This window comes from Argopecten irradians, chromosome 9 (assembly GCF_041381155.1).
Source record: "Argopecten irradians isolate NY chromosome 9, Ai_NY, whole genome shotgun sequence".
In the NCBI taxonomy this organism is placed as follows: domain Eukaryota; kingdom Metazoa; phylum Mollusca; class Bivalvia; order Pectinida; family Pectinidae; genus Argopecten; species Argopecten irradians.
The window spans coordinates 13,716,394-13,742,793 of NC_091142.1; the positions used below are offsets into that span (position 1 = coordinate 13,716,394).

General features: G+C 34.0%; 1 protein-coding gene across 1 annotated transcript in view; it reads right to left on the reverse strand.

The window, feature by feature from the left end:
* Positions 1-202: 202 nt before the first annotated feature.
* Positions 203-26,400, reverse strand: part of LOC138331545 (synaptic vesicle 2-related protein-like) — a 44,277-nt gene continuing 18,079 nt past the window's right edge. Inside the window, exons 3-17 of the mRNA XM_069279239.1 lie at positions 25,939-26,024; positions 25,370-25,468; positions 23,559-23,630; positions 22,948-23,078; positions 16,259-16,322; positions 15,600-15,725; positions 15,211-15,342; positions 14,875-14,951; positions 13,672-13,748; positions 11,476-11,577; positions 10,951-11,062; positions 10,224-10,305; positions 9,658-9,747; positions 9,321-9,434; positions 203-7,239 (exon numbers count right to left, since the gene is read on the reverse strand). Of these exons, the coding sequence (XP_069135340.1) occupies positions 7,195-7,239; positions 9,321-9,434; positions 9,658-9,747; positions 10,224-10,305; positions 10,951-11,062; positions 11,476-11,577; positions 13,672-13,748; positions 14,875-14,951; positions 15,211-15,342; positions 15,600-15,725; positions 16,259-16,322; positions 22,948-23,078; positions 23,559-23,630; positions 25,370-25,468; positions 25,939-26,024 (1,409 nt within the window). The 3' untranslated portion in view covers positions 203-7,194. The remainder of the gene's footprint in view (positions 7,240-9,320; positions 9,435-9,657; positions 9,748-10,223; positions 10,306-10,950; positions 11,063-11,475; positions 11,578-13,671; positions 13,749-14,874; positions 14,952-15,210; positions 15,343-15,599; positions 15,726-16,258; positions 16,323-22,947; positions 23,079-23,558; positions 23,631-25,369; positions 25,469-25,938; positions 26,025-26,400) is intronic.

Here is a 26,400-nt window from a genome sequence, read left to right on the forward strand (position 1 = left end):
AAGTATCTGCATTCTAATCTACCAGAATTACCTCCCTTTTTGTTTCCTTAGTACAGATGGACTGAATCGAAGGGAAAACGGCCCTAATGGACTGAAACGAAGGGAAGTAAATCTGGTATATCAGAATGGTATCTTCGTACCTCCAGCCCAAAATATATTTCATTGTATTTGAGAACAAAACATTAACAGGTAATATCAGTGATTATTTTTTTTTGAAAATTGTTAGTTTATATTTTCACTTGTTGAAATTGATTATGAAGGTAATACTTTCATTAAAGATATGAAGGAACAAATAGAATATCAGGCTTTATCAGCTGCTTTAAAAATCTCACAAGTAGGGTATCACCATTCTTATCTATCAGAGTTACTTCCCTTTGTTTTGCTGTATCTAAGTTACTTCCCTTTGTTTCACTACGTAAGTACTGCAGAAATAAATGGAAGCCTCTCTTATATAGATCATAATGGATATTGCCTGACTTTCACAAAACATTACAGACTTTTCATATATAGACTTATTGGCAAAGATGTCCTTTCAAAGATATTGTACAGTGTAATCATGTCTACTGTTCTATATAGACATCTAGGTACTGTTTTCATGAAGACATACATTTTTTTTTACTTTCAAAAGAAATATTACAATATATGAGTACTTAAATTTTTTACTTGTGACTGAAGTTCGAAATAAAGTCTAAATAAGCAATAGCATTTATTTCTTTTGCTGAATTAAAGCTTTAAAATATACATGGTATAGCACCAGTAATATGTAATAAAATGTGGATGTACAATTTAAGCTCTTGGCTTTACAAAATTAATTAAAACTTTTGTCATAAACTTATGTTTTCACAATAAGCATCTCCTTCAAAAATATTGTATTTAGATTGTAAATATGAAAACAATATTGTTATATTGTATAAGAGTCTGCATGGCCCCATGACAAATATTTGTTATTGCCTCTTTTGTAAATATTGTAATTAAAATTATAAATACATTATCTTAATTGTTTAATGTAACAAAATAAAGCAGCGATGTCAATTTGTATCAACATACTATAATATATTTATTTGACAGTCTATTCATTCCATCAAAGAATATTACATAGTTATCTCCCTTGCAGACAGGTAGCCAATGTGACATCATTATTTTATGAGCGAAAATAACATTGTTATTATTTTCTCTTAAAAATATGATTCATGACATCATAATAAACACCAACTTGCAAAGGGCAGATAACTCTGCTATATGCAAATAGAGAATTTAACAATTACAATTAACTTGTTCTGTTATTACTTCCCCTTTCTGAAATTCTAAAATGCAATGAAACATACATTGTACATGTAACAGAACCTGGCACTCCTACAAATCTTTCGCCAGAGGAAATATTATATGTACACCCTAAAGATATTGTTTTGTGACCAAGGATTTATAATATCAAATACCTTTAGGCAAATGATATTTTTATACATACTGCAAACCAACTGTTTTTGTGACAACTATAATGCCCTTTTCCTGTGCTAAAAACATTTTCACGGCAACTAATTTTTGCTTAGGAAATACGCGAAATTTAATAAATGTGAAAGTAAGTTTATTTACAGTAATACACTCAATGACAAACGTTTGGAGAGGAAATCAAAATGTATTCAAATGTAGTAAAGATACTAATTCACTCAGACAACCAATAGATGTAAAAATAAATAAAATTATTTCTCAAAGTAAAAGACAAAAAAGCGAAAAATATCAATGAAAAATAATATCACATAATATATCATATGGAATGTTTAATAACAAAGTCAACCAAGGTGGCTAGAAACATATAAAGTGAAAATCAAGTTAAAAAAAAAAAAGAGACAATGTGTATAAGATCCTATATATCAGTACAGTATCTGTTGATATTAACCTTCCAAACTTTTATTCAAAATTACAAGCAAATTAGTGGAATGTATGCTTAATATTAGCTGCAATATTGTAGCTCATAAGACTTTTAGACAGATAATAATTTCGTCTTTAGAGCTACAATTGGTGCCTATTACTGCTAATGGTGCAAAAAATGGTTATGCAAACCATTATTAAAACATTTACATGCATTTTATCTTATTTGTTTTATTACGCTTACCTAATAGACAATAAAACTGAACCGTATAAAATATCAAATTCTCGGCTAGACATTATTTTTTTTACATATACATATGAAGGCCTTTCTGAAGAGGATTTATATCGGAAGCCTTCAAATTATGAATTTGACGTCTTGTGAGCGGTACGGCAGATATTAAGAATGGTTGTTATGTTTGTTTAGGTTAACAACAATATGTAAATGCTTGTATACGCATAAATTAATTGGAAACCTACAACAAAGTATAGAAAATTGTGCCCGAGTGATTTTCGGAGGCGCTGCTCCACTACGACACATAGGGACCAATTCGTACCCGGCCGAAATGGTATAGTAGGCCGGGTACGTATATTCATTCTAGCTTAATATGAGATTCAAGTTAAAGAAGTTATTTAAATTTGAAATAATTATGAACATTTCCATAAAAATTGGCTATCTAATATTCATCAATTATGAACCTTTGTCGAGGTCAATATGGTGTTATACCGCCCTAGTAGAATAAATAATTACCCTAGGTGTATTTTAGATTCTATCACAGCAGTATGAAAGGTCCATAATTTTTATATGTAGTTTCTTTGACAAATGTGAAAAAGAGATTCTATGATGTGCATCTTAAAAACAAAAACAATGGCCATAGGACACCACCCTGAAGAACCCAATATTCGGGCAATGAAGTTCACAATGAAGTACAATATTGACCCGTTGGAACATCATAGAAGGAATATCAAATCTGTGTTTCTAAAATTAGAAACACCTGAGTCAATGTCCTATACATAAAACCCATGTGACCATGTATTAGCCAATGAGAATAATGGAAAATCAGATTATATCTAATATGGTATATGTTATGATATTCACACATCAAACCTTCCTTATATACACTTTCTGTGTATGATATTTTAATACAGTGTGATTAATGTAAGAAATTTCCATTTTAAGTTGACCATAAGTACAAACATTTGAAGAAAGAATACAGTTTATGATATAATTTTGTAAGGAACAAAACTTTGTGAAAATAAAATCGATATAGACCAAACAAAAGAGATGTGATGCCATTATGACACCATGTATATGAATATTTACCTGACTCCTAAACTTCTAATTCCTTCCCTGTCCCTTTAGTACTAGAGATGTAGATCTAACATGCCATTATGACATCATGTATATGAATATCTACCTGACTCCTAAACTTCTAATTCCCTGTCCCTTTAGTACTAGAGATATAGATCTAACATGTCATTATGACTACATGTATATGAATATCTATCCGACTCCTAAATTTCTAATTCCCCTCCCTTTAGTAATAAAATTCATGGAGCAATGGGTACCATTATCTGCTTGAAAATCTATTTCCGTTTCAACAGCATTGAAAACATAAAATAATTCCCGGAGACAAGAACATGAGATCAAATTCTACACTCGGTTTTAACAACAATTTACAATTAAACATCAACTCTATTTGAATCAAACAAATTCGACATTATTTCTGGATCTGAGAAGTAAAATAAAATTAATACCGCATATTTTTGTTTCTTGTATTGACAATTCCTTACATGTAAACTTACTAGTTATGGAGGTGTCTATGTTTAAAAGTCCATGTTTCAAAACATATACACATTTCACCTACTTACTTTACGCTTATTTTCATGATAAATTTAAATCTGGAATAAGCATAATATGCACAATGTAGAGAGTGGACAGTTAAACTGAATAAACATTGCGTAGTCAGTCAGAACATCCCCTTTGATTCTTAATTTCCATGTTGAATTTGTTTTATCCAAACTGAAGTTACTAAAGTCAATCAACCTGCACAATAATTAAGAATAAATATTGACAGTATAATCTAGTACATATATTTTCATAACTATCAATATTTTGTGTGTACACATATGCATGTATATTAATTAAGCATTGTTATATATATCTAAATTTATACTCAACATTTTTAAAATACACTGTTTACCAATACAAACTATTTTCTGTCGTTTTCTAAACAAAAACAACAACAAAACACACACATACAGTTATTTCATATTGCACAGTGAATCATCATACAATGTATATCATAACCACATGACAATATTCTAAAATAATATGCATTTTATAAGTTCTTCCATATTCAATTTTTTCTTAAAACAAGTTAGAGTTATGTCCCCTGTCATTGAAGGCAATTACAGTCAAACATTTCCTTTATTCAGATATTATGAGATTCAACAGAAAAAAAAGTTTCAAACATGTCATGTATTTAATAAATATCACACGCACATTAATATAATATAACAACATGGCATACATTGAATATCAATTTTGTTCTATTGCAAGCAGCCAATTTTGTCATGGAACATGAAGATTTACAACAGTTTAAACAGTCTGATCTATCAGAGTTACTTCCCGTGGTTTCACTCTGTCCACTTGGATTTTTCAGAGGTACCATATATGACATACATATAAACTAAAGAGAGCATCTATTTTGAAATTATGGAACTATTTCATAAACAAAATGGTTGCCATAGGCACTACTCCTGGAAAAGCGTCTGTTTACCAATGTTTTGTGTTTTGTGTCTCGAAAGAAAAAAGGTTACATTCACTGTATACACTATTTCAATAACTGTTCATTTTCTTATGCTTACATAGGTTGTAGTTAATTTTTCTTGCAAAGAATTTATTTTTTACACATTCTTACACCTTTTACAGTCGAGGTCATGTTATACTTAGAGGAATTCCGACTGCACTCCATCAGTGATGACGGAGTGAAGCAAAGGGAAGTAACTCTTAATAGATCATAATGGAAGATAAAAACTACCACTATCAACCTTTACATCATCAGATCCTACACAGAATTTACCAGTAAACTCATCACAGATCAGCTAAAAATATTCTATACAATAGAGAATGTTCTACATATAATTGTATATATCATAACATTGATAAATCTAATAACTATCATTACAAATTGCTCTAAAGCACTGAAACAACATAATTACCATCAACATGGATATACTAGTACTGTAAAGTTGCTAATATTTGCAGGAATTTCAATTTCACTAAATTTGAAGATTTATCCCTATTTGCAAAATCTAATTCCTGACATTTTTTTTTTCTTTTACATATAACGCCCTGTCACATGATTGACACTTCTAAAAGGTACAAAGCTGATTCTATGCCCATGCAAATATGTTCCAAATGATAATTAAATTGTGAAATTTCACACCTATATTCACTTGTGGTTACAGTATTTCACTTTTCACACTGACGATAGTATGATAATTTTTGCACTGTGTGTCCATGGTGGAACTGTTCACATGTCAAGAACTACACTTACTGATATGTTTATGAGTGGATATATATTAGTGGAGATTAAATAACAGTAAAATAAGGGAAATTTTTCATGTTACAAATGATTACACTTTTAGAGCGAATGTGATTCAGTATATTTTCAAACAGCTAGAATATTTATTTTACATTATTTGGGTAAACTATTGACTCTGTTACAGTAGACTAGCTAGCATCGTCACAGACTCACAGTTCATTACCCTAATTAGTTTGGTTAAATTAGTATAGCGTCCAGCCAGCGTCATTTAAGGACATGCCATATTTAGTTGGTGGAGGAAAGACAGAAAGCATCCGAGAAAAAACATGGACCAGCGGTCAGTACCTGGCAACTGCTCTAAAGGGGATTAAAACTTGCAACCCAGAGGTGGAGAGCTCATGGTAATAAAGTGAATTTTAATTTAAAGAGTATGTAAATGTATAAACGTAGGCAGATATAAACCTGCGTGAAAATTTAAGGCATTTATTTGTATGGAAATATGTTTTTGAATCATAAAATGAAAATTAAATAATGCCAAGCAGAATATTTTTAACAAAATTACAACATGGTTTTGACAGGTTTTTACAACATTTACCAAAATTGGGACTACAAATAAAATTTGATTGAGAATGTATGAGGAATGTTATCATATGTATAATAAGTTAAATCTTTTTGCTCAAGATTTCATATAAAGCACAGTTCCTTAATTAACTTAATATCCAAATAATCTACAAATATCATAAACAATGGTACATATCCAATATATCTACATTTAAAATCACAGCGCGTCATGAGCACAGTAACATCATACAACATTACAAATTTTATACATCATAAACACTCTTATACACTTCAACAACAACACCGACTGGTTTTTTTTTTTACATATCCTCGAAATCTCAGAGTCTCCAGTAAAAATATATCATCTTCCAACATCTTTTAGCATCAGGTGGGAAAATTAGGTAACTCATTCACCCCTGACAACACATTTAATCTCTTCTAAATCAAAGACTAGACCAGTCCATTATGAAATTGCAGGGGTTAATGAGTTCATAAGGTAAAAATTATCTTTAACGACCACCTCCGTATAAAGATCACCTGTTTAATATGAACACTTTCTACGGGTCCCAAATTGTCCATTATAACACAATTTTACCAGTACGTGAAAACCAATTTGTAATAATGACCATTTCTCTATGTTATAAAGACAAATGTTTTTATTGTCCCCATGCATGGTGATCTTTATAGACTGGTTTGACTGTATATTAATTTCAAAGCAAAGTTATTTGGGTTTTTTTTTTTCCTTTATCAGAGCTTAAATCATGACATATTGCCAGTTTACCGATTATTACCAATAAGGCCAAAAAAAACCAACGTCTGTTTATGGTCACCCGACTGACCCTAATTTTTTACCCTTGACCCTAATTTCTTTTCCCACTTTTCTACGAAAAAAAATTTAAAGTCCGGATTTCAATCTAAAACTCCGGTTCCAGCAATTTCTTTAGAGTGATAAGACACTAAATATTTTTTTTTTTTAATTCTGACCTATCGAACCTATTTTTTTTTGCCAACGTAACCTTAAACAGACATATTATTTTTTTGGCCAAATCGGAATCACCACACTAAGTATAGTGTTAAACATATACTGTAAGATACATCCTCCCTCCTAAATTAATACACACTGTACCATGAGATTGTTATCCTCAATCATAGAAATTGAATGCCATTTCAATGTCATCCAATCTGAGACGTAAAAGAGATTACTACAATTGGTCGCCTCTCATCTGGACGAGTTGGAAGGGTTCTGTACTTCATGGCTAGTATCCTGGAAATAACAGAAAAGATTGTGAGTAGTGACAACTTCGAACCACTAGGCCCTGGTCTTACCACAATCTCAGGATGACACAACACAAATATACACACTACATTCAATTAAATTGCCCCTTGGTTGCTTTTGGCAACAAAAGTGTATTGACAACCGGTTGCTATGTATAACACAATTATATCAACACACTATTACATGTATCTCTCTCTCTATGGTTGCTATGGATACCTCCACTATACTGATTTACCTTTACCATTCTCCTTTTGGTTGATATGGGTAACACAACTCCCTGTAGTTGCTATGGATACCCTACCATACTGACTTGCCTTTGTATGTCTTTATTTAGTTGCTTTATATAAGTAATAAAAATCACCCTTGGTTGCTATGGGTAACACAAACACATTGACTTACCATCATTTCTTTCACCATGGTTGCTAAGGGTAACACAAACACATTGACTTACCATCATTTCTCTCCCCTTGGTTGCTAAGGGTAACACAAACACATCAACTTACCATCATTTCTCTCCCCATGGTTGCTATGGGTAACACAAACACATATACTTACCATTATTTCTCTTCTCTTGGTTGCTATGGGTAACACATATTGACTTACCATCATTTTTCTCTCCATGGTTATTATGGGTAACTCAAACAAATTGACTAACCTTCATCTCTCTGCCCTTGGTTTCTATGGGTAACACAAGCATATTTACGTACCTTCATCTCTCTGTCCTTGGTTTCTATGAGTAACATAAGCATATTTACGTAACTTCATCTCTCTGCTCTTGGGTTTCTATGGGTAACACAAACATATTTACGTACCTTCATCTCTCTGCCCTTGGTTTCTATGGGTAACACAAGCATATTTACGTACCTTCATCTCTCTGTCCTTGGTTTCTATGGGTAACACAAGCATATTTACGTACCTTCATCTCTCTGCCCTTGGGTTTCTATGGGTAACACAAACATATTTACGTACCTTCATCTCTCTGCCCTTGGTTGCTATGGGTAACACAAACATATTTACGTACCTTCATCTCTCTGCCCTTGGTTGCTATGGGTAACACAAACATATTTACATACCTTCATCTCTCTGTCCTTGGTTTCTATGGGTAACACAAGCATATTTACATACCTTCATCTCTCTGCCCTTGGTTGCTATGGGTAACACAAACATATTTACATACCTTCATCTCTCTGCCCTTGGGTTTCTATGGGTAACACAAGCATATTTACATACCTTCATCTCTCTGCCCTTGGTTGCTATGGGTAACACAAGCATATTTACGTACCTTCATCTCTCTTCCCTTGGGTTTCTATGGGTAACACAAGCATATTTACATACCTTCATCTCTCTGCCCTTGGTTGCTATGGGTAACACAAGCATATTTACGTACCTTCATCTCTCTGCCCTTGGGTTTCTATGGGTAACACAAGCATATTTACATACCTTCATCTCTCTGCCCTTGGTTGCTATGGGTAACACAAGCATATTTACGTACCTTCATCTCTCTTCCCTTGGGTTTCTATGGGTAACACAAGCATATTTACATACCTTCATCTCTCTGCCCTTGGTTACTATGGGTAACACAAACATATTTACATACCTTCATCTCTCTGCCCTTGGTTTCTATGGGTAACACAAACATATTTACATACCTTCATCTCTCTGTCCTTGGTGTCTATGGGTAACACTAACATATTTACGTACCTTCATCTCTCTACCCTTGGGTTTCTATGGGTAACACAAACATATTTACATACCTTCATCTCTCTGCCCTTGGTTGCTATGGGTAACACAAACATATTTACGTACCTTCATCTCTCTACCCTTGGGTTTCTATGGGTAACACAAACATATTTATGTACCTTCATCTCTCTGTCCTTGGTTTCTATGGGTAACACAAACATATTTACGTACCTTCATCTCTCTACCCTTGGGTTTCTATGGGTAACACAAACATATTTACGTACCTTCATCTCTCTCCCCTTGGTTGCTATGGGTAACACAAACATATTTACGTACCTTCATCTCTCTACCCTTGGGTTTCTATGGGTAACACAAACATATTTACGTACCTTCATTTCTCTGCCCTTGGTTTCTATGGGTAACAATATAGACACAGCCGTGGCTACCAGGGATATGACACCATATGTGGAAATGGCTGTGTATGATGATGATCTCAGCAAAACCTGAAAAAGGTACAATTTCAAATATGTATTGCCTTCATTCAGACTTAAGCTGTTTTAACATAAAACATTCATTTTGAAACTTCAGGATGATGATAGTCTGGAAAACTCACAACTGAAATATCAGATTTGATCATTATACAGTTGTTGACTGGGGTTGAGGGCAACAGATGATTTGTTGGACCAGAAGACAAATTGTTATAGTCACCTGTTTATCTGTACTAACCTGTGCTATAAATGGAGTAATAATTGCCCCTACTCTGGCCATAGCACTGCAGCAACCCAGCCCTATAGCTCTCATGGAGGTGGGATACACCTGGAATAAAACACACATACATCAAGGGAGATGTAAAGCAATGAAATGGAAAAACGGATTATAAAGTTTTAAACTGGAATTTCATCCCATTTAGAATTTCACAAATAAAATAGGTTTAAATTAAATAAAATCACAAGTTATGATTTGGAATACTGTGATAAAACTTTTTTTATGACTACTAATTACAAATTTTGCTAGGATCAAGTATTTCTGTTTCAAATGGAATTCGCAGAGATTATTTGCATGGAATAAATTCTGTTTAATTTAAGAAGGTAAGCATATATTTAATGATACAATTTTTTCGTAAATTAAATATCATCATAAAACTCATGAAAACAAATTTCATGCTAAAAAAATTGGTTTACAGTATATCCACAGATAGAGGTTATGGAGATGTTCTCAATCTGATCTTCACCTTGAAAACATGGCACTTTTTTCAAAATATACTAAAATTGTTTAAGTCAAATAAAGCGTACCTCTGGTGTATATACATAAGCTGCCTGGAAAGCCCCCGATATAAAGGCTCGGGCTACAAACAGGAAGAAGGTCAGTACCGGCCTGAAATGTACGAGGTTCCATTATTATACCGTATTCGACCTCATAAGACCCTATGTCCCTATAAGCGCCCCTCCCCCTTTTTGAGGCCTCAATTTCAATTGCACAGGCATAAATAAAGACCAAAACTACAAAAAAATGTATAGATTTGCAATAATTTCGTTTTATTAGTACCTTTGCATTTTTTTCAATTTTTTTTTAAATGCCCTCGGCACTTGGATCGAATACGGTAGCAATGATTACAACAGTTAAATAACACAAGGTCATTAATAGTAATAGTCATTAGGCCTACAAAATATAGTCATCATTCCAATCATTTTTCTGCTGCCAGGAAATGACTGATTTTTTATTTTTGGTGGTAGAATAGTACCAATTTCAAAATAATCATCTACAAAAAACCAATACTTTTACTTTTCTCTGAACTAATCATGGTCTTTATGCTTAAATTCAAAGTCCTTTACATTCAGTATTTTAGTAAGTGATAATGTCAAAAACTTTGGAAAATTATACATGCTGCATTTACTTTAAACAGTTTTTTTGTTTGTTTTTTTATTATTATAAATGTATCTGCACAAATAGATAAACAATTTTTTCGAGCAAATGGATTTCTTATTATCAACAGGTTAACACTCTTTAACGAAAGCATACCGTGATGTACATATATTAGATAGAAGAACAAACACAGTGAAGACACAGAATTCCATCGCCATGGTGAACTTCCTCCCAATCTTCTCAATCACCACAACAGTCACAAATAGTCCTGTAATATATGGTAACCATGGTAACTAGTAAACATCACAACTATAGTGTCGAAATGGTATAATCCCCTTCCCCAAAAGATGTTTCTTGTCATTATAAAAATGTGATGAAGATAACAATCATTATCAAATTGTCACAAACAATTACTCTGTTGGTTGTGATAAGGAAATAATGGAAAAACTAGAACAGCATAGGACAGGAAGAAACAGACCTAGGTAGATCCGACGTTATATCCCCAACCCCATCCCTCACTCCTCACCCATAATTCTGTGGATGGGTGGAGTGCTCCATATGACCAAGATTCATTATTTTTTGTGATAAAAAATTTTTTTTTGCTTAGATCAGGTCCATAAATCAGGGGATCAACCTTCACTGAAGTCCATAACTGTAATGTTTTATAACGTATATTGATACCTGGAAACTCTGCGAATGTGGTCCAGGTCAAGTCTATATAGTCCCCAGTATTGAGACCGTTACACTTGAGGAAACATGGCGCCTTGGCTCGGATTTCAGACCCTGAAATAAACATTGAAAAATCACACCATCATGGATAACACAATTTTGATACAATATTCAGACCATTTCTCTAACTCTTCAAGGGATTGTAAAAATAAATCAATATAATGCAGACTAGAGAATAACCTGTCTAAACCAGCCACTGTCTTTTCTGGATCCTGTCTTTTCAGAAGTAATTGTATGGTATTTTCCTTTTTGATTTATAGTAATTATAAAAACCACGATAATCCAGAATCTATCTAGATACTGGCCAAACCTGCTGGTCCTAGTGATATCCGGTTTAGACAAGTTACATTGCATATTTCCATGTCTTATGAAATCTTGAATAAAACATCTTGAAGAAAACAAAACACAAGAAATCATAAAAGTAGACCCTTTATCAATAAAGTAGACCTAGTCAGTAAAAGGAAAATTGGGTAAAAACTTGAATCAGGACTTTTTAAATTAGTGCTTTTTTTAGTAGTTTTAGAGGTAAGCATATTCTAGAACTACAAAGGAAACAAGACCATATAGCCACCTACTGCTAAAACTATGTAATCCTTCCCAATTCTACTTCAATGCCTACCAAATTATCTCCCCTTATCTAGATCCATCAGAGTTATTTCCCTTAGTTTTGCTCCATCAGTGAAGCAGCAAAAACAAACAATTTAAACAAAGTTTACTAATTTCCCTGTAATCAAATATCATTTGGTTTAACATCCTATTAATAGACATTTAAGGACGTGCCAGGTTTAGTAGGATGAGGAAAGAGTTCCCGGAGAACAACTACTGACCAGTGGTCAGTATCTGGACCAGTGGTCAGTATCTGGTAACTACCTCGCCTGGGATTCTATAACCAAGTCTAGCCCATGGAGACAGCAGCAAAGTAACAAGAATTATACTAACTGATAAAGAAAAAGCTAAGCTTGGGATATGAAAGCAGAAACTTGTTGAAACTTAATTAAAAAAGAATTAGTGAGCGTCTTCAAAGAAAAATTAGGTTGAAAAAGCAAATGAATTTAATAGGTATTTTGCACTCCAATACAACCCGTATAAGTTATTTTAACAACTAATCAGCCATATACCAACAGTTTGAGTTATAATCTTTAACAAAAAATACAACAAAGACATAAATACAGCAAAACTTAACTTATATACCAACAGTGAAACTAATGAGTTATCCAACCCCCCCAACGTCCTCCCTTCTCGTCATAACTTACAACAATATCTGTACCTGTAGGAGACAAAGCTTCATCGATATATACACCCTATCGTGTTTATTGTGTAAATGTTATAAAAATGAATAGATTTATCAAGTCAACCAATAATTTTGCTAATCATTAATACAGTTCATGGTAAATCTTAACAAGTTAGTTGATATTGAGTTTTATCACATAACTGGCCCGTTCAGCCATGTCATACAGCCATGTCATACATTTCGTAAGACACATGTGTAATAAAACTATTGTGACGTCACTGGTAGATCTGATGTTATTATCTTTATATGACTATGCATGATTGTCTCAATAGATGGACACGTCACATCCGAGCCAGTATATATAGAGACAAATTCTTAAAATTTACTTATATTTCTATTATTATGTGAGTTAAGTGAAAAATAGAATCTTACACTCATGACTATGCAATATAAAATTTATCAGACTTGATAAATAATTTGACATACCACTCACCTAAAGTCTGCACTTGATATCAAGTTAACAGTTGATATTGAGTTAATGCAGTTGATATCAAGTTAATGCAGTTGATGTTGATTTAATGCAGTTGATATTGAGTTAATGCAGTTGATATTGAGTTAATGCAGTTGATATTGAGTTAATGCAGTTGATATCAAGTTAACAGTTGATATTGAGTTAATGCAGTTGATATTGAGTTAATGCAGTTGATATTGAGTTAATGCAGTTGATATTGAGTTAATGCAGTTGATATTGAGTTAATGCAGTTGATATTGAGTTAATGCAGTTGATATTGAGTTAATGCAGTTGATATTGAGTTAATGCAGTTGATATTGAGATAATGCAGCATAGATCTAGAGTTATTGCAAAACTTTCAACTCTTGAATAATATCTTCAGTGTAAACAATACTTATATACTTACCATGACAACCATCTGAGATCTCAAATAATTCTGTAGTCATCAGTACGATTCCATAGTAAGAGAAAGCGGACACAAACCTGAAAACATCAATGTAATCAGAAATTACACAACATTTCAAATCCTTCTATAACGTTGATTTGTTTTTCTGATTATAAATGAACAGATATGGTATTGCAAGGATAGGTTTCTATTTATTTATGTGAACGCAAATAAGACACACATCCCAACAAAAGAAATAAAGGTCAAAATCGGGTATGCATTGTTATGTACATGCGGTGAATGAGTATATATTTAAAGTTGTTTTTTTTTCTAATCATTAGTCTCATTACAAAGTATACTGACTAGCTGATAGTAGTTGGTAGACTCTCTTAATGACAAGATTAAGTTGGAACAAGTACCATCATTGCAATAAAATCTGTTTTGTCAAAGCATGGAGACAGCTAGAGTCCAAAACCTCTCCCATATATAGAAACACTCAAAGTCTGAAACGGTTTTGAGAATGATTAAAAGAATTAGAAATTAAAGTACTAAGGAAGGCAGGTGTTACATGGCTAAATCAAAGTACTGAAAGTACTTAGGAAATGAGGCGTTGCATGACCAAATCAAAGGACTGAGAATGCGAGGTGTTACATGACTTAATCAAAGTACTGGAGAAGCAAGGAGTTACATGACTAAATCAAAATACTGAGGAAGCGAGGTGTAGCATGACTAAATCAAAGTACTGAAAGTACTGAAGAAGAGAGGTGTTACATGACTAAATTAAAGTAATGAAAGTACTGAAGCTGAGAGGTGTTACATGACTAAATCAAAGTACTGAAAGAACTAAGGAAGGGGGGTGTTACATGACTAAATCAAAGTACTGAAAGTACTGAAAAGTATATGTTAATAACAATTGGGGTAAAAGGCCAAAGTAAGGTAGTGCCCACTGCCCAGGAAGATATTTGGAATAAATCAAATTGCTGAAAGTACTTGGGAGGCATTAAATAGAATTAGGGAAATGCTCCAATGAAAAACCAAAAGTTGGATAGTGTGGAGAATAAAATTTCTACTGAAAGGACAATAAAATGAGATTCACAAACTCAAGTCATCATTTACGATCATAATCAGAAGCAGGTATAAATCTTTTATCATACTTGACAAGATGATGAAACCTATGTTTTGTACCAAAACATCAGTAATGGAGAGACTCATGTGTTTACTTACCATATTACCCATAAAAGTATTGTAGTTTTCCTTAACTCCGGAATAAAAAGATCTTTTATACTGCCTCTGCTTGTAGTCTGCAAGAGAAAAAGATTGTATAATTGTCGTTATAGTAACAATGTGTTGATCAACACCTTCTTAACCATGTATTAACCAATGTAATGATGATAAGTTTAAACTCTGAAAATATCTCATTTAAACTAATATAGCAATGGAAACTAATATGGCAACAAATGTATTCATTCATAGAGCGCATTAATATATATCTGTTGGCATCAGCATTAAAACTACCGTATATGCAGTCAGAAGATAAATCTTGAGGCATGTTAAACTCACCTTAGAAGATGAATCTACCAGTCTCCCTAGAGGCATGGGCTTTCCGTTCTCTTTGGCAATCCTCTCAAGTGTAGCCATTGCTTTCTCTGGCTGTCCTCGACACATGTCATATCTAGCACTTTCAGGCAACCACTACAAGGAGAAACAACTCTGTCAATACTGATGACTGGGTCTTTAAAAAAAATTTCAAGAACCTGTTGTATTTAAAAAGGTATTTTGAAATATTAATGGTAATGTTTTCTTAAATAAAAGCAAAACACAATTGAATTATCTACTATGATGGTGTAATAAACAAATTTTGATTTATTGTTACAATTATACTTATAACACAGTAGGTGTTGCTATATATCAGAGATCAAGTAAAAGGGGAAATAATCCAAGCCACCTACAAAACAGCAAATAGAAAACAATAGCAGTGGAAGAGCAGAGAGTCCTAGAAGCCATTTCCATCCTAGTGTTGGCATGACAACCAGTGCAAGCAACACCTCGAAACAAGCACCAATAGCCCAGAATATCTGTAAAGAGAAATCAGAAACCAAATTTTATCAGTTGACAATATAAGATGGACATATATACTGTTCAGACTTAAGATTTGTTACTATAAATAATTCCTTAGTGAATTAAAAAAAAACTTTGCCAAAAGATAACTATTGTTTAAAATTTAAGTTTTGTATGATTTAATAGTACCAAGTAAATAAAATCTTAAATGTGTTTTTATAGTTTAACGTCCTATATACAGCCAGGGTCATGTAAGGGCATGCTAGGTTTTTTGGTGGAGGAAAGCCGAGGCACCTAGAAAAAAACCACTGACCAGTGATCAATACCTGGCAATCCCCCTTCATGGGATTCAAACTCGAGACCCAGAGGTGAAGAGCTTGTGATTATTGTCGAGACATCTTAACCACTAGGCCACCGTGGCACCAAATCTTTACTGTATTTATGGGTACAATTTTTATGGTTGAAGCACGTCAGATGAAGTGACAAAACTGCTATAAGAATGAACTACCATGAACTACCAAGAAATACTTTAACAAATTGTGATATATACCTCTACTAATACCACACATCTGGCTCTGGAGGAAGACGGCAGGAACTCAGCATACAGAGTTACACTGTCAATGGAAAATCACCATACAGAGTTAAACTGTCAATGGTAAATCAGCAAACAGAGTTACACTGTCAATGGAAAATCAGCATACAGAGTTACACTGTCAATGGAAAATCAGCATACAGAGTTACACTGTCAATGGAAAATCAGCATACAGAGTTACACTGTCAATGGAAAATCAGCATACAGAGTTACACTGTCAATGGAAAATCAGCATACAGAGTTACACTGTCAATGGAAAATCAGCATACAGAGTTACACTGTCAATGGAAAATCAGCATACAGAGTTACACTGTCAATGGAAAATCAGCATACAGAGTTACACTGTCAATGGAAAATCAGCATACAGAGTTACACTGTCAATGGAAAATCAGCATACAGAGTTACACTGTCAATGGAAAATCAGCATACAGAGTTACATTGTCAATGGAAAATCAGCATACAGAGTTACACTGTCAATGGAAAATCAGCAAACAGAGTTACACTGTTAATGGAAAATCAGCAAACAGAGTTACATTGTCAATGGAAAATCAGCATACAGAGTTACACTGTCAATGGAAAATCAGCATACACAGTTACATGTCAATGGAAAATCAGCATACAGTTACACTGTCAATGGAAAATCAGCATACAAGTTACATGTCAATGGAAAATCAGCATACAGTTACACTGTCAATGGAAAATCAGCATACACAGTTACACTGTCAATGGAAAATCAGCATACAGAGTTACACTGTCAATGGAAAATCAGCATACAGAGTTACATGTCAATGGAAAATCAGCATACAGAGTTACACTGTCAATGGAAAATCAGCATACAGAGTTACATTGTCAATGGAAAAATCAGCATACAGAGTTACATTGTCAATGGAAAATCAGCATACACAGTTACATGTCAATGGAAAATCAGCATACAGAGTTACACTGTCAATGGAAAATCAGCATACACAGTTACATTGTCAATGAAAATCAGCATACAGAGTTACACTGTCAATGGAAAATCAGCATACAGAGTTACACTGTCAATGGAAAAATCACCATACATAGTTACACTGTCAATGGAAAATCACCATACAGAGTTACACTGTCAATGGAAAATCAGCATACAGAGTTACACTGTCAATGGAAAATCAGCATACAGAGTTACACTGTCAATGGAAAATCAGCATACAGAGTTACACTGTCAATGGAAAATCAGCATACAGAGTTACACTGTCAATGGAAAATCAGCATACACAGTTACACTGTCAATGGAAAATCAGCATACAGAGTTACATTGTCAATGGAAAAATCAGCATACAGAGTTACACTGTCAATGGAAAATCAGCATACAGAGTTACACTGTCAATGGAAAATCAGCATACAGAGTTACACTGTCAATGGAAAATCAGCATACAGAGTTACACTGTCAATGGAAAATCAGCATACAGAGTTACACTGTCAATGGAAAATCAGCATACAGAGTTACACTGTCAATGGAAAATCAGCATACAGAGTTACACTGTCAATGGAAAATCAGCATACAGAGTTACACTGTCAATGGAAAATCAGCATACAGAGTTACACTGTCAATGGAAAATCAGCATACAGAGTTACACTGTCAATGGAAAATCAGCATACAGAGTTACACTGTCAATGGAAAATCAGCACATACAGAGTTACACTGTCAATGGAAAATCAGCATACAGAGTTACACTGTCAATGGAAAATCAGCATACAGAGTTACACTGTCAATGGAAAATCAGCATACATAGTTACACTGTCAATGGAAAATCAGCATACAGAGTTACACTGTCAATGGAAAATCAGCCATACAGAGTTACACTGTCAATGGAAAATCAGCATACAGAGTTACACTGTCAATGGAAAATCAGCATACAGAGTTACACTGTCAATGGAAAATCAGCAAACAGAGTTACACTGTCAAGGGAAAATCAGCATACACAGTTACATTGTCAATGGAAAATCACCATACAGAGTTACACTGTCAATGGAAAATCAGCATACAGAGTTACACTGTCAATGGAAAATCAGCATACAGAGTTACACTGTCAATGGAAAATCAGCATACAGAGTTACACTGTCAATGGAAAATCAGCATACAGAGTTACACTGTCAATGGAAAATCAGCATACAGAGTTACACTGTCAATGGAAAATCAGCATACAGAGTTACACTGTCAATGGAAAATCAGCATACAGAGTTACACTGTCAATGGAAAATCAGCATACACAGTTACACTGTCAATGGAAAATCAGCATACAGAGTTACATTGTCAATGGAAAATCAGCATACAGAGTTACACTGTCAATGGAAAATCAGCATACAGAGTTACACTGTCAATGGAAAATCAGCATACAGAGTTACACTGTCAATGGAAAATCAGCATACAGAGTTACACTGTCAATGGAAAATCAGCATACAGAGTTACACTGTCAATGGAAAATCAGCATACAGAGTTACACTGTCAATGGAAAATCAGCATACAGAGTTACACTGTCAATGGAAAATCAGCATACAGAGTTACACTGTCAATGGAAAATCAGCATACAGAGTTACACTGTCAATGGAAAATCAGCATACAGAGTTACACTGTCAATGGAAAATCAGCATACAGAGTTACACTGTCAATGGAAAATCAGCATACACAGTTACACTGTCAATGGAAAATCAGCATACAGAGTTACACTGTCAATGGAAAATCAGCATACAGAGTTACACTGTCAATGGAAAATCAGCATACAGAGTTACACTGTCAATGGAAAATCAGCATACAGAGTTACACTGTCAATGGAAAATCAGCATACAGAGTTACACTGTCAATGGAAAATCAGCATACAGAGTTACACTGTCAATGGAAAATCAGCATACAGAGTTACATTGTCAATGGAAAATCAGCATACAGAGTTACACTGTCAATGGAAAATCAGCATACATTAGTTACACTGTCAATGGAAAATCAGCATACAGAGTTACACTGTGTCAATGGAAAATCAGCATACAGAGTTACACTGTCAATGGAAAATCAGCATACATAGTTACACTGTCAATGGAAATCAGCATACAGAGTTACACTGTCAATGGAAAATCAGCATACAGAGTTACACTGTCAATGGAAAATCAGCATACAGAGTTACACTGTTAATGGAAAATCAGCATACAGAGTTACACTGTCAATGGAAAATCAGCATACAGAGTTACACTGTCAATGGAAAATCAGCATACAGAGTTACACTGTCAATGGAAAATCAGCATATGAGTTACATTGTCAATGGAAAATCAGCATACAGAGTTACACTGTCAATGGAAAATCAGCATACAGAGTTACACTGTCAATGGAAAATCAGCATACAGAGTTACACTGTCAATGGAAAATCAGCATACAGAGTTACACTGTCAATGGAAAATCAGCATACAGAGTTACACTGTCAATGGAAAATCAGCATACAGAGTTACACTGTCAATGGAAAATCAGCATACATAGTTACACTGTCAATGGAAAATCAGCATACAGAGTTACACTGTCAATGGAAAATCAGCATACAGAGTTACACTGTCAATGGAAAATCAGCATACAGAGTTACACTGTCAATGGAAAATCAGCATACAGAGTTACACTGTCAAGGGAAAATCACCATACAGAGTTACACTGTCAATGGAAAATCAGCATACAGAGTTAAACTGTCAATGGAAAATCAGCATACAGAGTTACACTGTCAATGGAAAATCAGCATACAGAGTTACACTGTCAATGGAAAATCAGCATACAGAGTTACACTGTCAATGGAAAATCAGCATACAGAGTTACACTGTCAATGGAAAATCAGCATACAGAGTTACACTGTCAATGGAAAATCAGCATACAGAGTTACACTGTCAATGGAAAATCAGCATACAGAGTTACACTGTCAATGGAAAATCAGCATACAGAGTTACACTGTCAATGGAAAATCAGCATACAGAGTTACACTGTCAATGGAAAATCAGCATACAGAGTTACACTGTCAATGGAAAATCAGCATACAGAGTTACACTGTCAATGGAAAATCAGCATACAGAGTTACACTGTCAATGGAAAATCAGCATACAGAGTTACACTGTCAATGGAAAAAGCATCAGCATACAATGGATCAGCATACAGAGTTACACTGTCAATGGAAAATCAGCATACAGAGTTACACTGTCAATGGAAAATCAGCATACAGAGTTACACTGTCAATGGAAAATCAGCATACAGAGTTACACTGTCAATGGAAAATCAGCATACAGAGTTACACTGTCAATGGAAAATCAGCATACAGAGTTACACTGTCAATGGAAAATCAGCATACACAGTTACACTGTCAATGGAAAATCAGCATACAGAGTTACACTGTCAATGGAAAATCAGCATACACAGTTACATTGTCAATGGAAAATCACCATACAGAGTTACACTGTCAATGGAAAATCAGCATACAGAGTTACACTGTCAATGGAAAATCAGCATACAGAGTTACACTGTCAATGGAAAATCAGCATACAGAGTTACACTGTCAATGGAAAATCAGCATACAGAGTTACACTGTCAATGGAAAATCAGCATACAGAGTTACACTGTCAATGGAAAATCAGCATACAGAGTTACACTGTCAATGGAAAATCAGCATACAGAGTTACATTGTCAATGGAAAATCAGCATACAGAGTTACACTGTCAATGGAAAATCAGCATACAGAGTTACACTGTCAATGGAAAATCAGCATACAGAGTTACACTGTCAATGGAAAATCAGCATACACAGTTACACTGTCAATGGAAAATCAGCATACAGAGTTACACTGTCAATGGAAAATCAGCATACAGTTAAACTTTTAATGGAAAATCAGTTACACAGTTACATGTCAATGGAAAAATCAGCATACAGAGTTACACTGTCAATGGAAAATCAGCATACAGAGTTACACTGTTAATGGAAAATCAGCATACAGAGTTTACACTGTCAATGGAAAATCAGCATACAGAGTTACACTAGTTACATGGAAAATCAGCATACACAGAGTTACACTGTTAATGGAAAATCAGCATACAGAGTTACACTGTCAATGGAAAATCAGCATACAGAGTTACACTGTCAATGGAAAATCAGCATACACAGTTACACTGTCAATGGAAAATCAGCATACAGAGTTACACTGTCAATGGAAAATCAGCATACAGAGTTACATGTCAATGGAAAATCAGCATACAGAGTTACATTGTCAATGGAAAATCAGCATACAGAGTTACACTGTCAATGGAAAATCAGCATACAGAGTTACACTGTCAATGGAAAATCAGCATACAGAGTTACACTGTCAATGGAAAATCAGCATACAGAGTTACACTGTCAATGGAAAATCAGCATACAGAGTTACACTGTCAATGGAAAATCAGCATACAGAGTTACACTGTCAATGGAAAATCAGCATACACAGTTACACTGTCAATGGAAAATCAGCATACACAGTTACACTGTCAATGGAAAATCAGCATACAGAGTTACACTGTCAATGGAAAATCAGCATACAGAGTTACACTGTCAATGGAAAATCAGCATACAGAGTTACACTGTCAATGGAAAATCAGCATACAGAGTTACACTGTCAATGGAAAATCAGCAAACAGAGTTACACTGTCAATGGAAAATCAGCATACATAGTTACACTGTCAATGGAAAATCAGCATACAGAGTTACACTGTCAATGGAAAATCAGCATACAGAGTTACATGTCAATGGAAAATCAGCATACAGAGTTACAGTGTCAATGGAAAATCAGCATACATAGTTACACTGTCAATGGAAAATCAGCATACACAGTTACACTGTCAATGGAAAATCAGCATACAGAGTTACACTGTCAATGGAAAATCAGCATACAGAGTTACACTGTCAATGGAAATCAGCATACAGAGTTACACTGTCAATGGAAAATCAGCATACAGAGTTTACACTGTCAATGGAAAATCACCATACAGAGTTACACTGTCAATGGAAAATCAGCATACAGAGTTACACTGTCAATGGAAAATCAGCAAACAGAGTTACACTGGTTAATGGAAAATCAGCATACAGAGTTACAACTGTCAATGGAAAATTCAGCATACACAGTAGTTACGTTGTCAATGGAAAATAAGCATACACAGTTACGTTGTCAATGGAAAATAAGCATACACAGTTACATTGTCAATGGAAAATAAGCATACACAGTTACACTGTCAATGGAAAATCAGCATACAGAGTTACACTGTCAATGGAAAATCAGCATACAGAGTTACACTGTCAATGGAAAATCAGCAAACAGAGTTACACTGTCAATGGAAAATCAGCAAACAGAGTTACACTGTCAATGGTAAATCAGCATACAGAGTAACATATGTTTGTGAGAAAATTAGGTGGCCATTTTTATTTTAAGACACATAGGTACCAGTGTTAGTAGAGTGAATATACATAGGCCAGTCTTGTATATCCAGTTTTCCTTTCAACAATGAATAAGCATATGTACACAGTAATTTATTTTATCTCCAACAGGGATTTATTTAACTTGTATTGTGAGCTTTAGTATATGATGGGAGAAGAAAGTCACACGTCGTAAACCATACAGATATACGTACGACTGAGGAGCGCGCCCCCTATACCAAATCCGACGAGTCCTCGTAGGATCAGCATCCATATAAACGTGGGGGAGAACGCACTGAGGATCCCGAAGTAACACGTAAATACTGAACACAGGATCAACTCCTACATGGAAAACAAAATATTAATATTACTCTATGGAAACTGAGGATATAGTAGTAGAATCTGAAATTATCATTACACAATAAATATTATCTTTCTATCATAAAATCTATTGTAAACAAAAATATTTTCATGAGCGCTTAATATAATTTCACTTTTAGGGTGATTTGTGTTTGATACACCGGCAGACTTTAAGCAACATAGTTCATACATTTACAAGAAAATATGTTGGAATGGTGGATTTTTGCGATCAAGCAACATTCATATAACTTAAATTTCCTCATAAATTTCATGTTTACAATATATATAATACTGTTATATAATCCATTGCATTGAATCGACTGGTCATTCTGTACTAGTATATACCACAGGGACCTGGCACGAAAAATTTTAACCAATAGTATACATATATATGTTATAGTATCCTGTTAGTTTAAAAAAAGTCGTGCCAGGTCTCTGTGGTATATACTTGTATATACTTACAGATCTACGTCCATATTTGTCACACACACTTCCCCAGAAACTGGAACTACAGAACATCCCACAGAATACAATCTGTAACACAAAAATATATTTGTCACACACACTTCCCAAGAAACTGGAACTACAGAACATCCCACAGAATACAATCTGTAACACAAAAATAAGGCAACAATTATTCGGATGCCGATAATCCGGGAAACTCGCAGTCCGGACAAAAAAATATCAGGAAACAGATTACCGGTATCGTAGCATTTCATATTGACTAAAAATACAGAATTTGTAATCCGGATGATTTAGGTTGGGATCGAAGTTATCTGGTTTAACAAGCTTCACTTTATATACAGTAATAACATAATTTCATTTATCACATAACAGGACATCCAGCATTGTCATACGGCCATGTCATAAATATCATAAGACACATGTGTAATAAGACTATTATGATGTCAAATGTAGTTTTTGACATCATAAATAGATTATGCCTAAAGGCTCGTGGATATCATATTATAGAACTCGTCTGATAAACTTTATATTACATGGCCACTCATGTAAGATCCTCTATTTTTCATATGCTGACTTTGTCAATGATGATAACGTTTGGATATTTTTGGTTACAGGATGGCCATAACAAGACTGTGGTATAAATTTCTTTCATTGTACATGTATTGGGACATTCAAAAATTGTTATGTTTCTCAAATCAAATACTTCCAAATTTCTTGACTAACACAAAATAGTTTTCAGGAGCTGCCAGAACCATTTTTGTGTATGTAGTCAAGAATCCACATTTTGTCCAAAGAGCACACCATCGGGGCTACATGTATATATGCAAGCTGGGAAGAAATGTTCTGTTCAGTTTAAGTCCAAATATCCTTATCTGTTTTATCATGGGACTACTGCAACTACATAACGTTGTCCGAACTCTTCGTTCAGCAATAATTGTAACTTCTTTAGCGACCAGTTTCAAATGAAGACATGTTTACAAGAATCGACTTTCAACAACTGCTGTACCAAAGTTATTAAGAAATCATTATAAATATTCTTTGATACAACTAAATTTCAATTACATCTACAAAAACTAACAATATCAGGGTCAAATCTAACTTGACTTTTTGTTGATAGTTTGATAGTTAGTGTTAGTGCGCAGGAGCAGAAATGATATCTCAACCCCTAAAAGCTATAAACTATCAGAAAAGAATCAAATTAATCAGATCTTAGAATATAAAATTTACTTCCAAGATTCTGAAAGTGAGCATTTGATAGGCAAATCCGAAAGGTCACCAGAATGTGACCCCTAATAAAATGTTGTCAGATATCCTCTATAAAACAGAGTGAGGATCAGGACTTGTATTTCAATCAGATTACTAATCTGTGCAATCTGTGTCATGTTTCCGCATGGAGATTGGATCATCTGAATTAATAGGTATAGTACACTATCATATTATCAATATTGGGGTAGTCCAATATTGATTTATTCAAATACGATAGCTTAACTGATTTTATGATTAAAATCTACTGTTTATTGCCCACTGCAAGATGAATATCAAACACTATTGGCTCGACAGGTGTTTTATAACAACTTGTTTCATGATGCAGCATACAGGGATGTTTTATAATCAACAACACCAATCATGCTCCAAAGATATTTTTTGTTCAGTTCTGAATCAATAGATGTACTTGATGCAAAGTATCAGGCTTCGCTTAAAACACAGGTACATTTATGCTAAAAATCTAGATTAAAGCTATAAAATATATCACATATGCAAATGCATAAATTAAGATTTATCTACAGTAATAGCTGTGTTTGTATTACCGTGGTAATAAGAGCCTGTTGCCAGCTTTCTAGCTGCCATTCGCAGTGTAGGGCTGGTGACAGGATGGCGAGAATCATCATTTCCATGGCATCCGCCATCTGCAAAAAATTAAAGTTCAACAATTTCATTAATATCCTACAAACTCTGTTCAATGATAATGTCCTATTTTGGTTGAAATATCAGTCTTGATTTTTTTTCACTGCTTACCTAAATACATTTTTGTAAAACATTCTTTGAAATAACAATAGTTAAATAAGTTTTTTTTAATGTGACACAAATACCTTTATTGAATTTTTCAGCTGCATGATTTAAACATGTAATAATTGAATGTAACGCAACCAGCGAATATTTCATGTGATGTTTCTGATGAAGGTGACAGTGTACACATTGTACTAGTCAATGAAATATCACACATAAAACTCTCACTGTAACAATATCACAACATAAACCATACTTTACAACCTGAAGAAAAATATAAAGGTTAAAATTTTCAATGCTTTACAAAAACCGTAAAAATTTAACCATATTTTTTTTTTTTTAATAAACGTTCCAGTCTTCTATCACTTACCCAAGCAAACCCTGTGAGGATGGAGAGTTTGATTTGAAACTTCCCAAAGCCAATATTGTCAATGGCTTGTTGTATGGAGTAGGTTTCTAAGAAACACAAAAAGAAAGTATGAAAATGGTGTAAATGAGGAAACAAACTTTTTGATTTTTCTTCAAGGATCACTCAAACATATATTTATTTAGTAAAAGAAAATAGATCCTGTGATGTAGGCTCATCATAAATAAAATCGTTAACCAATCATTCATGTAAATATTCGCTCGGATTTTGACATATGACTTGGTACACAACAGAGTATAAATGATAAACATTCCCATAGCTTATAACTTTGAAGGGATATATCAACATTTTCACACAACATTTATATGTTCAAAAAACTTTACAAAGTCATAAATATTAAATAATGGGGTGAATCATGTATTTCTGTTGGGAAAGAGCAAAATTTTTAATTTTCATTTGATTTTC